This window comes from Nannobrachium achirus (assembly GCF_963921795.1).
Source record: "Nannobrachium achirus genome assembly, chromosome: 2".
Taxonomy (NCBI): Eukaryota; Metazoa; Chordata; class Actinopteri; order Myctophiformes; family Myctophidae; genus Nannobrachium; species Nannobrachium achirus.
This window is the reverse complement of record NC_137811.1, coordinates 40,881,602-40,898,102: the sequence shown is the minus strand read 5'-3', so window position 1 is coordinate 40,898,102 and position 16,501 is coordinate 40,881,602. Positions and strand designations below refer to the sequence as shown.

General features: G+C 43.9%; 1 protein-coding gene across 1 annotated transcript in view; it reads left to right on the top strand.

Annotated features, from left to right (window-relative positions):
* Positions 1-12,838, top strand: part of bbs9 (Bardet-Biedl syndrome 9) — a gene marked incomplete at both ends in the record, with an annotated part of 259,704 nt that extends 246,866 nt beyond the window's left edge. The window contains one exon of the mRNA XM_080741973.1: positions 12,417-12,838. Within this exon, the coding sequence (XP_080598099.1) occupies positions 12,417-12,838 (422 nt within the window). The remainder of the gene's footprint in view (positions 1-12,416) is intronic.
* Between the last annotated feature and the right edge of the window lie 3,663 nt (positions 12,839-16,501).

Genomic DNA, 16,501 nt, shown 5'->3' with positions numbered 1-16,501 from the left:
AAAGACTGCTAGACTGGCTATACATGAACTAACCCTTCAGCATGAGACCTGACCACAAGCACACACACACACACACTCACACTCACACTCACACACTCACACACACACACACACACACACACACACACACACACACACACACACACACACACACACACACACACACACACACACACACACACACACAAACACACACACACACACACAAGGCTCTTTTCCATAAACTTTCGGAGGCCTAATGAGTCTGTGTTGCGCTCGCTGCCCCGTTCTGTGACAGAGTGGTGTGAATGATTATCATTTGTGTTTCCATTAGCAGTGGACCTGGAGTCAGGAGTAGGAACTCCCTATGAGAACAACTACAGTACAGTGGCGCGGTTGGACGACGGCGCGTCACTGGTGTTGTCAAGGCCTGGCAGTCAGTTGTATGAAACTGAAAAGTGATTGCATTTACAGATCACATTTACAAAGCTATATCTGTAAACTGTATTGTTGTTTTTTACTGGGTTTTAGATTGGCAAAAAAAGGCATAGGAAAAACGTGTGTGTGCATGCGTGCGTACATGCGTGCGTGCGTGTATTCATGCGTGCATGAGTGCATGCGTGCAAATGTCAATCCCCATATGTCCTGTGCCCTATGCCTTGGTATAATGACAATAAATTCTAATTGATCAAATCACACAAAAACATTTCTGTTCATTCTGTACTCTTTCGGTGATTAAGATTTAAAGACAATTCTTTATATTATTGCTGTATCATTATATTAGTAAATTCTCATATTGGGAGCACCTTGACTCCGAGATCATTAGGGTTTTCCCACCACAGGGCCTGAAACCATTCATCTACGCCATAAAGCACACCCACAGGCACACGTTGGCCACGTTGAGCACGGTTAGAAAACCCTGCCAAAACTCTGGATTTAAACCACTATGGATAATGCCCGTTGGGACGGCATATGCCCCTCGGTTATGCAATACCTGTTGTTCCTGTTGTTACTGTACTCGCTGTACCCATTGTCAGAGAGTAGCCTTTGTGCCTGCTGTCAGAGCACTATAGAAGGGCTGTACCTGTTATGATAGGAGGCAGTTAGGGGTTAAGTTAGGGGTTAAGTGTCTTGTCTTTCTCAGGGACATCTCAACACGTTGCAGGGGCCAGGAGTCAAACCTGAGATCTTCTGTTTTCCAGGTGTAGGGCTGTCACGATTATGACATTTTACATGACGATTAATTGTCACTCAAATAATTGCGATTAACGATTTAATTGTTTATTTGTCCTTGACAATTACATTCCTGTTTGGCTTTTAGGCTTTGAAGTTGCACATGGCAATCATGACACATAACTTAAATATACAAAGACATTTCTGACATATTTGACAATTTTAGACTTAAAAAAGAACATTGATAATGGAAATAGCCGATCTACAAGCTCATGCGACGCGTTGTGAGCTTGTAGATCTGCTATTTCCACTACTTTTTGAAAGTGTTTGTAACTATATTAACATGTCTCAACATGGAAACGATTATGACGATTATGCAAAATAATTGTGATTACCTCAAATAATTCGATTAGACGATTATGTAATAATTGTGACAGCCCTATAAAGGGGTCTTCTCTACCCATTCAGCCATGGCCGCACCTCATGTTCTGCTCTTTAGAAAGCATGCTAGAGACTGTTACAGCACGGTAGAGACCAGAACAGCATGCTAGAGACTGTTACAGCACGGTAGAGACCAGAACAGCATGCTAGAGACTGTTACAGCACGGTAGAGACCAGAACAGCATGCTAGAGACTGTTACAGCACGGTAGAGACCAGAACAGCATGCTAGAGACTGTTACAGCACGGTAGAGACCAGAACAGCATGCTAGCTCAGATTTGCTCAGCGTTTCACAACAATGGTAAGGCTGTGCATCTAAAAATAGAAATAGTCAAATAAAGGTTGTGTGGCCTCTCTCTTCCACACACACACACACACGTTTCTCCCACCTTCCACTCTTTCTGCGGAGGCAATCGTGCACGTGTGTGTGCACATCAGTGTGTGACATCATTCTTCCGATTTCACCATTTTATGTGGAAAACTGTGGTGGAAATATATTGGGTGAATTACAAACTCTCGCAATTATTGTAGGGAGGGAATTGCTTGGATTTGTGTTAATTCTTATGATTGCAGACTCCTAGAGGGAGACTAATGTTGCAGTCAACCACCAAGCTTAGACAGACAAAGACTGAAAGTTGGCTGGTTACAGCCTTCAGTGCCTTTCTGATGGGAGGTGGTTGACGTGGGCGTTCTCGCTTGGATCAGCGGGGATCACGCCGCGGTGGAGACAAAAATAAAACACAATCGCTCTGCGAGTAAACGCTGTGCGATATTTTACAAAGATGACCACAATCCAGCTCTTGCCGCCCGCGAGCGCATGCATGTATGAGCAGGCGCTCCAGAATTTCACGGGACTGCGCCCGTCTGCCTCTCCGCCTCTCAACTTCTCCGCGTGTCCCAAATAATCACCCGCCTCTCATTGAAAATGAATTACTAGGGAGTGTCAACCGCCTCCCGTCTGAAAGGCGCTTTCCTCAGAGCTGATAAATGAAGGAAGGTCTTTTGGGCAGAAATGTCATGTTTCATAGTTCAAATGAGACCATGGCTTGTGGTTTGAACAAAACATGAATCATTAACTGACCCAAGCATTATGCAGCCTGAATGCAAAAATCAAAACCAGTCTCTCAGATAAATGAATTTGAGCACCATGCATGTCGGTGTGTTTCATGGAAGGTTCCAGACTGTTGTAATGTATCAGATTGGATTATGCAGCTTCATCCTAGGATTCTGCATCCTCTTGCTTTCCACAATGTTGGAAAGCGAATATGATGTCACACACTGATGCGCACACACGATTGCAGGATATCTGCAGCAGTGGAGAAAAGGTATACTGTTGCCGATTTATAAGAACAGGGTGAACAGAGCTGTAGTAACTAACTACAGGTATAAAATAAAGTATAAAGCTGATTATTCCGAAGAAGGCTGTTTTAAGTTGAAACCTTAATAATAAAGCTTTGATTGGGAGCTCTTTATAGCGGAAATGAATAGATATTTTGCCTGTCTTGATTGTTGGTCCTGTACCATGACTTTCATTTCGCAAGTCATGCAGGAGCACCATTCCCACTGGACACGATAACTATAAAGATAATTATAACTATATCATTCACCATTGTATTTTTTGTGAACACCACTTGACTTAGATTACAACGATTTTAAAACTATACTTTTATAGTTATATTCATAGAGCTCAGTGGGAATTGCCATAGACAGAATATGTGTGTGTGAACAAGAGAGAGGAAAAGTGAGGATGCAAAGAGCAGAGGTGGTGATGGAGTATACGGTAAATACCTGGGGTCAACTATCCAACGTAATGGAGAGTATGGAAGAGAGATGAAGTGGAGAGTGCAAGCAGGATAGAGGAAAGTGTCAGGAATGATTCATGACAGAAGGGTACCTGCAAGAGTGAGAGAGGGAATAAGGCGTTTTGCTGTACGGCTTGGAAACGGTGGCACTGATTCTGGGATTGGCGGAAGTGAAGATGCTACCATTCTCCTCAGGAGTGACATGAATTGACAAGGTCAGAAATTAATGATACGTAGCTTGCGAGGTTAGTTCAGGCAGATATACTCAAGACATTTCACACTATGTGGGTGTATACAGTGTTGCGCAAGACTCATACACTGACATGGCAATCAGCTGACCAATTGGGCGTTTATTTTTTTTTTATCTCCCTGCTCTATTTACCATATTCACACAGCGGCCATCTTGCCAATAAGTAATTGAATTGCCACCCCAGTTGCCACCCGGAGTTGGTACAGTTTTCAATGCAAATTTCAAACATGACCGCCAGGTGAATATGGTCAGTGGTTAAAGATGGGTTTCTAATTGTGCTGAGCAGGGAAAAAATAAATGTAATATATGTAATATATGTAAAAGAATATGTAGCAGAGCCTGAACGGTGAACACCAAGATAAAATATTAGATCTACACTTGTATTCTCATTCTATATTGGTTCATTCTATTCGTTAGTTATCTGACTGAACTTCATTAGAGAGTCAGCTCAGGTTTAAAGGTTTGGGGACAAAGCAAGAGAGGTGAGGTTGAGATGGTTTGGACATGTGCGGTTGGATGAGGGAGGGGGAGAAGAGGGAGGCCAAAGCGGAGGTTTATGGATTCAGTGAGAGAGGACATGCAGGTGGCTGGAATGACCCAGGAAGATGGAGAAAACAGAAACAGAAACAGATGATACAGATGATCCGCTGTGGCGACCCCTGATGGGAACAGAAGAAGAAGATGAAGATGAAAAAGATCATAGAATTCTGCCATGTTTTCATTATGAAACTATGAAACTGATATCTGCAGTGTTCTTCTTTGGTGTTTGGTAAACAAATACACTAAGAATGACTACCTCCTGTTTATAATCCCGCCCTTACCCATGATGGACAGCTTATCGCCCCATCTTTGAGTTTAGGCATTTTTGAAAAATAGCACATCTACAAGCTCATACCACATCGCGATACTATGTGGTATGAGCTTGAAGATTGGCTATTTTATTATTATTTTCTGCCTTTATTGATAGGGAACAGTACTGTATACTGAGGAGATGGGGAGAGAGAGAGAGATGGGCGCGACACGCTGTCAGGCTATAGGTGCCTGGACCGCTAGACTAGCCGCCCACGCCGAAGATCGGCTATTTTAAATAAGCAAAGTATAGAATAGGGCTTAAATGGTTAAAGCTACATTGTGTAACTTAAAAGCAAAAGCACCTCAAAATTATACTTAAGTGCAGTACTTGAGTAAATGCAGTGTACTTTCCACCACTGGTTGTCCTGCGTGGTTCGAAGAACACATTGTACTAAAAAACAGATTTATGCTCCATCGCGCGACAGTAGCGCGCCAAAAATAGCAGACCTGCAACCAGCGTGCGTCAAAGTATGAATCGGGCTAAAATTGGTTCAGAAGAACCTTGCCGAAGACTTCAGTGAGCTCTGACCTCTGTACAGGTTCCAGGCTCTCTCCTCTCCCTCTCACCTCCGCTTAGTTTTCCAGTGCACCTCTCCAGAGAATCCAGCCCAGTGAATATTGTTGTTCCAGTTTGAACACTCTGTACACTTTAAAGACTATGCTTTCATAGTTCCAACCACAAGTGACTTAAAGCAGGTGCCTTCTTGACACCTGTGTGTGAGTGTGTGTGCGCGTGCGCGTGCATTTGTGCGTGGCTCTATGTATGCGTGCATATGTATGCGTGTGAGTATGTCTTTTACTGTCTTGGATCCCACTCCAGTCTTTTGTGTCAGTTGTCTGTGTTCCCACGTTGCAGCACCGCACTAGTTTGTTTTTAGATTTCACACAATGCAGCAATCCTTTAATCTGGACTGTGTTCACACACGCACACATACGTGCACACACGTCTATACTCACACACATAAGCATGCTAAAGCAAGAAGCAGTTTAGCGAGTGGTATTTATAAAACAATACAACGCTCACTGAATTCTCCAACATAGCTGGAGACGACATTGTGTGTGTGTGTGTGTGCGTGCGTGCGTGGGTGCGTGCGTGCGTGCGTGCGTGCGTGCATGCATGTATGCGTGCGTGCGTGCGTGCGTGCAGGTTGCTGCGGGCTCGCTGTGCGGCCCACGGTCTGTTTTGACTCGGTCTCCGTGCGGATGAATGCAGTCCCTGCGATCCGTTCCTAAGACGCTCAGCCGAGCGGAACATCAGGGCTTTGAACGGTGTGGAGATAGCGACGCTCTCCTCTCTGAGCCGGCCTTATCCAACGCTCGGCTTTTGTTTAGGCCGCTTATAGCGTCGTTGTCATCTCCAGAACATTGTTGCCTTCATGCAGTGGTGGAAAAAGTACTCCCATTTCTTTTTTTACATTAGTAAAAGTATCAACACTGCAATGTAGAAGTACTCGTTCTGGAATTCAAAATGTACTTGAGTAAAAGTACAAAGGTATTGGCCTCAAAATGTACTTAAAGTAAAAGTATGCATTGTACAGAATGTCCCATTTCAATTTTTCAGACATATAAAAAATCTTTTAAAAATAGCCGATCTACAAGCTCTCTTGCAAGGCTGCAATACTACCTGACAGCGTGTCGCGGGTTCGACTCCCGATCCCGACAACCTTTGCTGCGTGTCACTCCCCATGTCTCTCCACATTTCCTGTCAATCTACTATCTACCATCAATAAAGGCAGAAAGGGCACAAAAAAAATCATGGAATGTATGGACCCAAATCACACCCTTTACCTCCTACGCCTGTTTAAATTTAGGGTTGTGTTCTGCATCAAGTTGTCAGGCGGTCTGCTTTGTGAGAACAGCAAAGATGTGACAAAAGTCACAGTCCAGACTCAAACCGGCGACATGACATGGTTATCTCAAGATGGCCTTTGCCACCGACTCACTCCGATGCCCTAACATGTCCACTGTAATTAACCCCTGTCTGTGGGACACATTTGGATCTGTTGCTGTGGGATTTCCATGGAACATTGTTTTGTTATTTCATTCTTGAAGGTAGATGAACTGTAAAGTAATTGCTTCCATGGCGTCACACTGGCTCTGTGTGCAGTATTTCCGCCCGACCGCCATAGCCGCATCTGAGGCTGAGAAACGGCAAAAAAGGCCTGCGTCTCCCTGAATCACAATGGAACAGATTGAGTAGCTGTCAGTCAGCGGATAACCTTTACTCTCACAGTGGCTGTTTGTGGCGAGTTGAGGTTATTCATAGCACGGCTATAGGAGGGATGTATGCACTAATACAGGCCTGTCACAGATTTCTTGGAGAAGGGTTATCAGCAGTCACAAAGGATGCAAGAACTGAACGTAAGGAGTGCGTGTACAACATACTGTAATTAACCTTGGGTAGCTGTTATACTATATATACTGTATGTATTTAAGAATACTGTATGATCTGGTCCTTGTGTCTGTTATACATTGTACTGAGTGCAAGCGTGGGTTCTTCTTTGATGAGCAAGTGTCAATTAATCCAGAGACAGTCCTTCTCTCCTCCACCCTCACACGCAACAAAGTGAGATGATGTTTTAGATTGCACTAACACTCCAACTCACTTCTCTTTACAAGTCCTATAAATGTACAGGAGTTTGTCTTTCTGATTTTGTCTGTATTTTTTTGCTTTCGTCTTTGTTTTAAGTAGTGTCGAAGTAGCTTGTTGTCAGTATCAGGCAAGCAACGAGGGTGTTTATCCCCATTGCAAGGTGCTAGACCAAGGATATGGGGTTCTGAAGTGGAGCGCCACACTTATCATCAGCTCCAAGTGCTTATTGCATGACTTAGGGGCGGCAGTGGCTCAGCGGTAGAGTTGCCGTTTTAGAACACGGAGGGTTCCTGAAGGGTTCTCAGTTCCATCCCGGGCTCCCCCAGAGTTGGTGTCAAAGAGTGCTTGAGCAAGACTCTGACCCCCTAGTTCCTCCCGGTGAGCAGGTTGGTGCCTTCCATGGTTTCCTCTGCCATGAGTGTATGAATGTGTGTGTGAATGGGTGAATGTAATGCACAATCTCTGTAAAGCACCTGGGATGAAGGCGCTATATAAATGCACCATTTGCTCCATTAGTAACACATTCTCCTACTGAGTTGCCAGTGCCCGGCGTCGAACCCAGAACAAATTGAATGAATCTACAGCCAGTTCAAATCTCTAAGATCAAAGCCTAATTCAAGTGAACAGCAATTAGCTAAATACCATATTGGCATGTTCAAAATCCTACACAAAACAGATTCTTATTGAGACAAAAGTTGGTGAATAACTATGTAAATGAGACCATAACACAGGTGAATCCCATCTCAAATGGAGACATATCCTGGTGTTTTCGATCTCCTTTTTTCACATCTATAATATATATATGTGATAATTGTTTTGCAATATTTGTTTAAGCATTTTGTTCATGTTACGTTACATAGTACATACTGTTTTAAGTATTGGAATTAGTTTGCATTACACACATTACTTTATACCAGAAATAAAGCACATCGAAGCCTTTCCTGTAGCATTTCTATGAACTTGTTCCTGTAGTGGGGGTGCCATTATTGAGCGGTGGTCACAACGCTCCTATACGTGGCCGTGTGTGTGGGTCTGTCTGTCTGTCTGTCTCTGTGTCTGTCTGTCTGTAGCCTGCAGTAACCTTTTCTGACCACACATGTTAAGGGAGGGGCGCTGTTGCACACACACACACACACACACACACACACACACACACACACACACACACACACACACACACACACACACACACACACACACACACACCACCACCGCTCAGTTCACACGAGTGTGATTTTTTTTTTAAATGGACATAAAGTTTCTTGTATAATCAACAAAAGGGGAAAATATACAATAGAAGAATTACAAACAGCATTCCTTGGAGCTCATCCATGCTTGTTATTAACTGTTGTTGCGGTCACTGTTCCTGTTCTGCTCTGACGCTACAGTCAAAATCCGGCTTTAGGGTAAATAATAATTTGCTACTTGAAATTAAAACAATGCATCTACCGTACATTCTACCTGTAGTCTGTTGTGTTTTTCAGGTCATTGTGTTATGAGTGCTCTTGTTGGGTGAAAACTAATCGCTGGGTTTTGGTAGAATGATTTCATTTTGAGACAGGTATTTTGGTAATGCTGTGCCAAGAGATTCAATGCGAGGGGGGACTTTTTTGCAATGGAAAAGGTAGATATTAAAATGTGGTTTGGTGCAGATTTGTGTCATGCTTCAGCCGCAGTAGAAATCCGACTTTAAAGTAAATAATAATTTGCTACTTGAAAATGTAATTAAAACAATGTATCTACATTCTACCTGTAGTGTTTTTCAGGTCATTGTGTTATGAGTTACTGAAGTGTTCTTGTTGGGTGAACACTAATTGCTGGGTTTTGGTAGAATGATGTCATTTTTTGTTGTTCCAAGAGATTCAATAGCTGTAGAGGACTGTGTGAAGAATTTTGATAAAGTTCACTGACACTGAAATATTTGAACTACTGGAAAAAAGAAAAGAAAACTGTAGCGTTGTCAGTATTCATCATTAGTGATATATATCAGCAGCTGAACTCTTTACAGCACATGGTACATGGGTAACACAATCCTGAATGTACATTTATGCACTCTCTGAGTGTGCAAAGGGTGTAAAAATGTCTCTCTCTCTGACTCTTTCTTTTTCTTTATGTGTTTTTGCAGACACCAACTTACACAAGCGTGGACACTCTATAACACACTTCATAAGTGCGTTTACAACAAGTGTCACGCCTTCAACATCAAAAAGCACATACAAACTGTATGTGTAACCATGTTTCTGTTCCATGTTTCCATGGGAGACAAACTGAAATAACCCCGTGTGTGATGTATGTGAATGAATGGCACAAGTCCCTCTGTCAGCATTTCCTCTGTGTGTGTCAGTAAAATACACTACTTTAATCTGTGACTGTAAAAGATCTAAGGCAGATGGGTGTGTGTGTGTGTGTGTGCATGTGAGTGTGTGCGAGTGTGTGTGTGTGTGTGTGTGTGTGTGTGTGTGCGTGTGTGCGTGTGTGCGTGTGTGCGTGCGTGCGTGCGTGCGTGCGTGCGTGCGTGCGTGCGTGCGTGCGTGCGTGCGTGCGTGCGTGCGTGCGTGCGTGTGCGTGTGTGTGCACGCGCGCGCACACGTGTGAGTGAACCATTGATTGCATCCAAAGATCACTCCTACTTGTATGTGCCTGCGTGTGTGTGTGCGCGTGCGTGCGTGCGTGCGTGTGTGTGTGTGTGTGTGTGCGTGCGCGTACACCCTCCTCTCCTTGGTGTTAACCAAAGGGAAAGGGTGGTATAGCTGGTAAAACAGTGTTAAAACAAAAGCTGCTCCCTTTTTAACAGGCCTTCTTTTACTGTACCGCTTTACTGGCCCTGACACCCATTCACACAGCTCTGCTCCTCCCTTTAACCCCTTCATATGGGTTCATGGGGCTCGATGATGATGGGATGTTTTTGGGAGGTTATTGTCTCCACCAGGCCGAAAGGCATGGCCGAGACTATGTTTTGTCTGTCTGTCTGTCTGTCCGTCCGTGTGTCCATCCGTGAGCAGCTAATCTCTGGCACCGTTGGCACGATGGCATTGAAACTGTACACGGACACTCCCTGGGTGCCAGAGCAGAATCTGTTCCCCAAATTTTTCACATGGTCCTGTTGTGGTCCTTGAGGTAGTGCCTCAAGGCCGATTTGTACAAAACACATTTTCATACAGTACTCATGTTATCAAAAAATAACGCAAATCGGTACACAGTATATCTATATAGTCCTGCATTTTTCAAATCTGCCTTTTATAGCGCCAACAGGAGGTCGATTTATATAATTTTTTTGATGATCTCTCAATACCAAACAATGCACACCCACAACCAACATTCCTCACCTGGCCGGAGACCTATGCTCAGAAGAGCACTGCATCTAGATTTCACTGTTTTGTGTACGTGTTTTGTGTACGTGTGTGTACCTGGGGGTCATTCAGGTACATTTGTCGATTAGTGCACGGTTGCTCAACTGCATTTACACCCGACAATGACAGAGGTATGTGCGTGTTGTGCCTGGATCAGCATCAAGGAAGACAGGGATCTTAAATTGCATATTGTTCTTATATATATATATATATATATATATATATATATATATATATATATATATATATATATATATATATATATATTTATTCGGTATATAATAACGTATACTAGGGTCTCTTTGAATTCATGAACCGTAGGCTGTCCAATCTGACACACAAATATTGACAGATGCGAATACATCATCTTCAGCCTCCTGATCTGTCTGCCTGGTGACGGGAAACATTACGCTTTTGAACATTTGACAATATCTGACTAAGTAAATTGTACAAGAAGTAGTAACCAAATACAAATGATCCCTAGGGTCTCAAGCAAGGTGGATACTTGGGTGCCAACCAGATGTCACAGAGCAAATAAAATGTCATCCACAGCTAACATTCAGCTGTTTTGCATTAAAAAGAAATGACAAAACGATCTAAGAACGACACAATACTGTTTCATCTAGCCTACCTTTGTTTAGTGAGTTGAACAGTGTTGGCCACCTGCACACAATAGCTGCCAGCCGCCTCGCTAAGTGACTGTAGGGTCATGTATAAAAAGAATGCCACACACTCCACACACACTTCAGCCAAACCCCTGTAAGCCTGGCCTCCTAGACGATTAGCCAGCTGATTACAACTCCGCTGTGGAGTCACTGAACACACACACACATGCTACACACACAAACACACACACTCTCTCTCTCTCCCAGTAAAGCCCTCTCCTTTCTCATGGAGATAAGCACGTCTCATTGTGTGCAGACAACGGCGCTGTTATTATCTTATCAAAGAGCCAATCCAATCTGGAGGAGGAGGAGGACGGGGGGCTGCTCAGAGTGGGGGTCTTTTGTAATGCAACAGGTGCCGTTGTCACTCAATTAGAGTCGTTGTTGAAGATGTCTGAGAGCTTTTTCTGTTGGTGCTGGCATTGTGCTCGCCGTGTCTTAACCTCACAGCCCAATGGTGCGAAACAATGGCGTCATCAGCGTAGGCCATTATGCTATGCAAACGTCAGTTAATCCTCTAACAACCCACTAATTACCGAACGAGGGGCCGTTTGTCACGTGAATGATTTTGTTTACTGTACTGATGGAAATCAATTTGCCCGAGGTTGTGAAGTTGGGATAGATTTCGTTTTTTTCCGACTGTTTCTACTTTATTATTATAGAAAACAGATTGTTGAAGTTGGGGAAAGATGATATTTATAAATGCACACTTGGTTCATAGCTTTTCATGTCTCCGTGTTTCAATTCAAACTTTGAAATGAAAGTATTTTATATCATAACATTTTCTTTAATCTTGTTTGACATTGTTGCGGTCCGACAGATACCTTGTATCCTCGTGTTCCAATGTTGTTTTTTCGTATTGTAATGTTCTACTTTGTTAATACATTTCCGAAAATTATGGAGATAAGTGAAAAAAGAAAACGGTAACAGGTTTGGAAATACAAGGTTTCTGCCAGACAGCAACGATATAGTAAACATCTGATGACATGTGCGTGTACGTGTACGTTGTGGAAACCTTGTATGTCCAAAACCGTTCGTTTTGTATTTATCATTTAAAAAAATGTTCTAAAATTGTGAAAATAGCCGATCTACAAGCACTCAACGCCTCGCGCTGCGAGGCGTTGTGTACTTGTAGATCTGCTAATTTCACTAGTTTTGTGCGACAGTCTTGCATGAGGCAGGGCTTTACTTTACGAAAAAACTTACATATTTGAAACTTGGAGACGCAAGGTTTCTGCCCGACAGTGACGATGTGCGCTTGTACGTGTGTATTTGTTCATCTCTCTCTCTCTCTCTCTCTGCCCACGTACAGATAAGGAACCCAAGGTGAAGAAGGAGGCGGTCAAGGAGCCATCTGAGGTGGTGGTGAGCGAGGAGAGCACCGCCGTGGAGGAGCCGGCCAAGGAGGTGAAGAAGGAGAAAAAGGAACCCAAGGAGAAGAAGGAGGCTTCCAAGGAGAAGAAGGAGGTGTCGTCCAAGGACTCCAAAAAGGAGTCGTCGGGCAAGGAGGCCAAAGAGCCCAAGGAGGAGGCCAAGAAGGAGTCCAAGAAGGAGTCGGCCAAAGACTCGTCCAAGGAGAAGAAGGAGTCGTCTAAGGAGAAGAAGGAGAAGGACAGAGATGTGGAAGGGAAGGAGCCCAGCAAGGAGGCAGGAGACAAGAAAGTGTCCAAGAAGTCCTCCTCGGTGAAGGTGAAAGAGAAGAAGAAAGAGCCGGAGGCTGCTGGAGACGACTGATAGCAGCCATGCAACAATCACACTCTGATATGCAGCGCGCACACACACACACACACACACACACACACACACACACACACACACACACACACACACACACACACACACACTTACACAATAATCACACACTGATATGCAGCGCACACACACTTCTGATTTATTCTTAGTTTGCGTCTGCAACAAAGTATAAGTCAGGCACAAAACATCCACAGATTGAGGCATGTGTACGTACAGTACAGAGTAGTGGCTGTTTTAGAAACACACACACACCGTTTTTCTTTCTGTCTGGGCTCGCTGTGTTCGACTAGACTAGACCACATCCGCTGGTTCTGGTGTCTGAGCTGAGCTGCGGTGGGAAGCATTGGACTCAGGGAGACCGAGGAGGACGTAGGCAGCATCAGCAACCTTTCTCTCTTCCATCCTCCTCTCCTCTCCTCTTCTCCTCCTTCTCCCTCTCCTTTAGCTGACGGTCTTCCTCCTGCTTCCTCCTCCACTCCTCCGCTCTGCTCCTAGGCCAAAGGGAACCCACAGCACTGCTGTCTTGCTAATCCCTGACCCCCCCACCCAACCCGCCTACATACTGGCCATTGCTTTGACGTCAGACCCTCCTCCCTCCCTCCATCTCACCCTCCATCACATGGCATCAGGCCTCCTCTCCGGAGCCTCCCCCGCTCCGGGAATAAGAATAGCCGCTCGCTGGTCGCTCGGGTTCAGCCGCCCTACCACTTCCGGGTGAATTAAGGCCACTTCAAACCCCTGAACCCCCCCACCCCACCCCTACATCGACATAACAGATATTTAACTTGCGCTCCCGTAGGGGTTCGGTGAGACTGGCACTGACAGTACCACCCCATGGCACATTGACGATGCTGTGGCAATTGAACCAACATTTCAGTTCCAGGCCTAGTCTTCTTTTAACTGCCAAATCTCCCCTGTTGCCCAACAGTGGCTGGAAGTTTCTAGATACAACGTGTTGTGGATAGGAGAAGATGTCTTTTTTGAGAGCGACCAGACACAACCCAGACCCAGGTCACGTCTCCAGGAAGAAAGAAAAAAACTCCTGGCCTTTCATTATGATAGATTAGAAAGAATCAGTGAGTTCTGTTTCAGCATTGGAATGTAACATTTGAAATAAGTGACAACTCCAATTACAAAGTGTTTGATAACACTGTACCGACTGGAGACGTCACGCTCTAGAGATATTCTTAAAGGGATGTATAGCATTTTGAGTTTGAGTGGAGCTCTTTACCCCACACACACACACACACACACACACACACACACACACACACACTGTACGTACATACTATATATTTAACTCTAAAGTCTTTCTGTATTTCCAGCCAGCCTCTGAGCTCATAGACCACGGCCGTAGAGGAACGCTGTGCCAGCTCAACCAATGACAATCCAAGCTAACTGTGTCTTTGTACGTCTATTGGTACTGTACTCTATAACTCGTCTGTTCCATGCACGGTTACCAAAATCTTTTGGCTCAACGTCCAGACTGTCCACCAGACATTCTTTTTTTTTTTTCTTTTTTTTTTGCTAACCTCACAAAAGCCATGCTTGTGGGGAAATGTGGGTTGAACCTAGCGCTGTTGGTGTGACTACCGAAAGCCACATGTGAAACCTGCTGCTCTTTTGCTAAAAGATGAAAATATGTTTCCCTGCGAGAACGCAACATCCTGTGTGTGATCATCAACGTTACAGTGCGTCCTTTCCCATTGTTTAAGCGGGCGAAATAAAGAAGCCAGCTCTCTGTGGTTCCCAAACCTTTCAGGTCGAGACCCATAAGAGAGATTAGATGTTTGCCCCGGGACCCAAACTAGATTTTGGGGGAATGTTTCTTTTTTTTATTTTTATTATGTTTTGACAAAATTTAGGGAACAAAAAATTAAGGGACCCATACAAATTTGTCTGCGACCCACTGTTTGGGAACCAGCTCTGTAAAACAGAGGTTTCAGGTGGACACTGCAGTTGTTTCATAGTTTCAGCTCTAAAAAGCCATAGTCAGTTTTTTTACGATTGCTGTTCTGCCGGTTCCAATCTGAGCCGTTTGTTTCTGGCCACATGAGCAGGGTTAACTGTATTTAGCACTGTCATGTCTTCTTCATTTACTGTGACCGTTACACACCCAAAGAAATAATATTAGAAAAATAGAAAGAAATCTCTCTTAAGTATGTCTGTCTTTGTCTATGTGTTTCTCCTGAGAGGTCAGGACAGTCTGTGACCGAATGTAGAAGCTGTCACACCAGTGAAAGGGACTTGTTTCTCTCTTTTCTTGTTTTTTCTTTCTTTCTGTGCTCTTGTGTAAACTTCCTTGTGCATAGAGCAAGGTCAATTGAAGATTTTGTAACAGTTTAATTTATTTCTGTTTAATTTGGCAGCAGGTACTGTTTGTACATGTAGACCTTTGAAGCGGCATGGTACAAGGACTGTAGATATTGTTTGACGCCTGCCAACTCTCTCTCTCTCTCTCTCTCTCTCTCTCTCTCTCTCTCTCTCTCTCTCTCTCATTTGACCCCCACCAAACACACACACACACACACACACACACACACAAACTCTCTGTTTCTGCATCACTGCCTTTTTCTCTCACTTTCCCTTACTCTTTCTATCTCTCTCCATCTCTCTCTCTCTCTCTCACACATGCAACAACCACTTTGTCTTTCTTCTCCTATTCTTTCAACAGAAACGTTCTGGTGTCAAGAACCACATCTACCAAACATTGTCACACACCCTACTGTAAAATAGAATAAGCCAACAACAAAAAGTAAACAAACAATAATAATGAAAATGTAACTGTGCCACAGCACTTTTAAGAGAATGTAATAAAAACAGATGTACATTTTTAGACTTTTAGAAACTACTGGCTCTGTGTGCGTTCTTTTTAACAGTGTTCTCCCTAAAGCCCTAAGATAGTCAGAGGATAGTTGTTGTAATATTCATGCCATTTCTATACAGAGATTCTGCAACACCCAGAGAAAACACAAACAGCTTAATGCTGTCTTTGCTGTGCAAAGCAGCAAACAGACAGTTACGATGTCTTCGTCAGGAGGAATACCTTACTGCTGTACTACTTTAGCTTATGAGCTATTGATTATGGAAGTTAAAATCTGTGAATAGTGAATATATTTCCACAACATAAGAATTTCCCAACCATTTTCCAAATAAGACACCGTAGACATCAAATGTCACACCATACAAGCTGTGCCTTTTACACAGATGTCAGTTTAGCTCTGGCTTTCCATCTTTGTGCGTTTGACTACGGTCGGTCACACATCAGAATCGTCTTTACATGCACCAGTGCAGGGGACAGGCTCTTACGTGCCGAGGTGAAATCCATGTCAAAGTTCAAAATCGAACTCCACGCGAGGCAGGAGGTGCCACACCGGAAGCTCTGCCCTTTTGCTCGCATTGAATCGAGGTGAACACGAGGCAAATATTGAATATTTGCGCACCGTACCCTGATGACACAACAACCCTGCCTTGAACAGACTGTCTAAAAGGGGCTTCTGTGTAGTAATGTAGTCCAGAGCAAGGCATTTCTTTGCAACGTGATTATGGCTGCTGCTCTCAACTTGCAAGGTTACATGTGTTGAGTATGGTTCCCAACTCTAGGGCCCTTAAAACCTGATAAATCCAAATCATGTAATCCCCAAA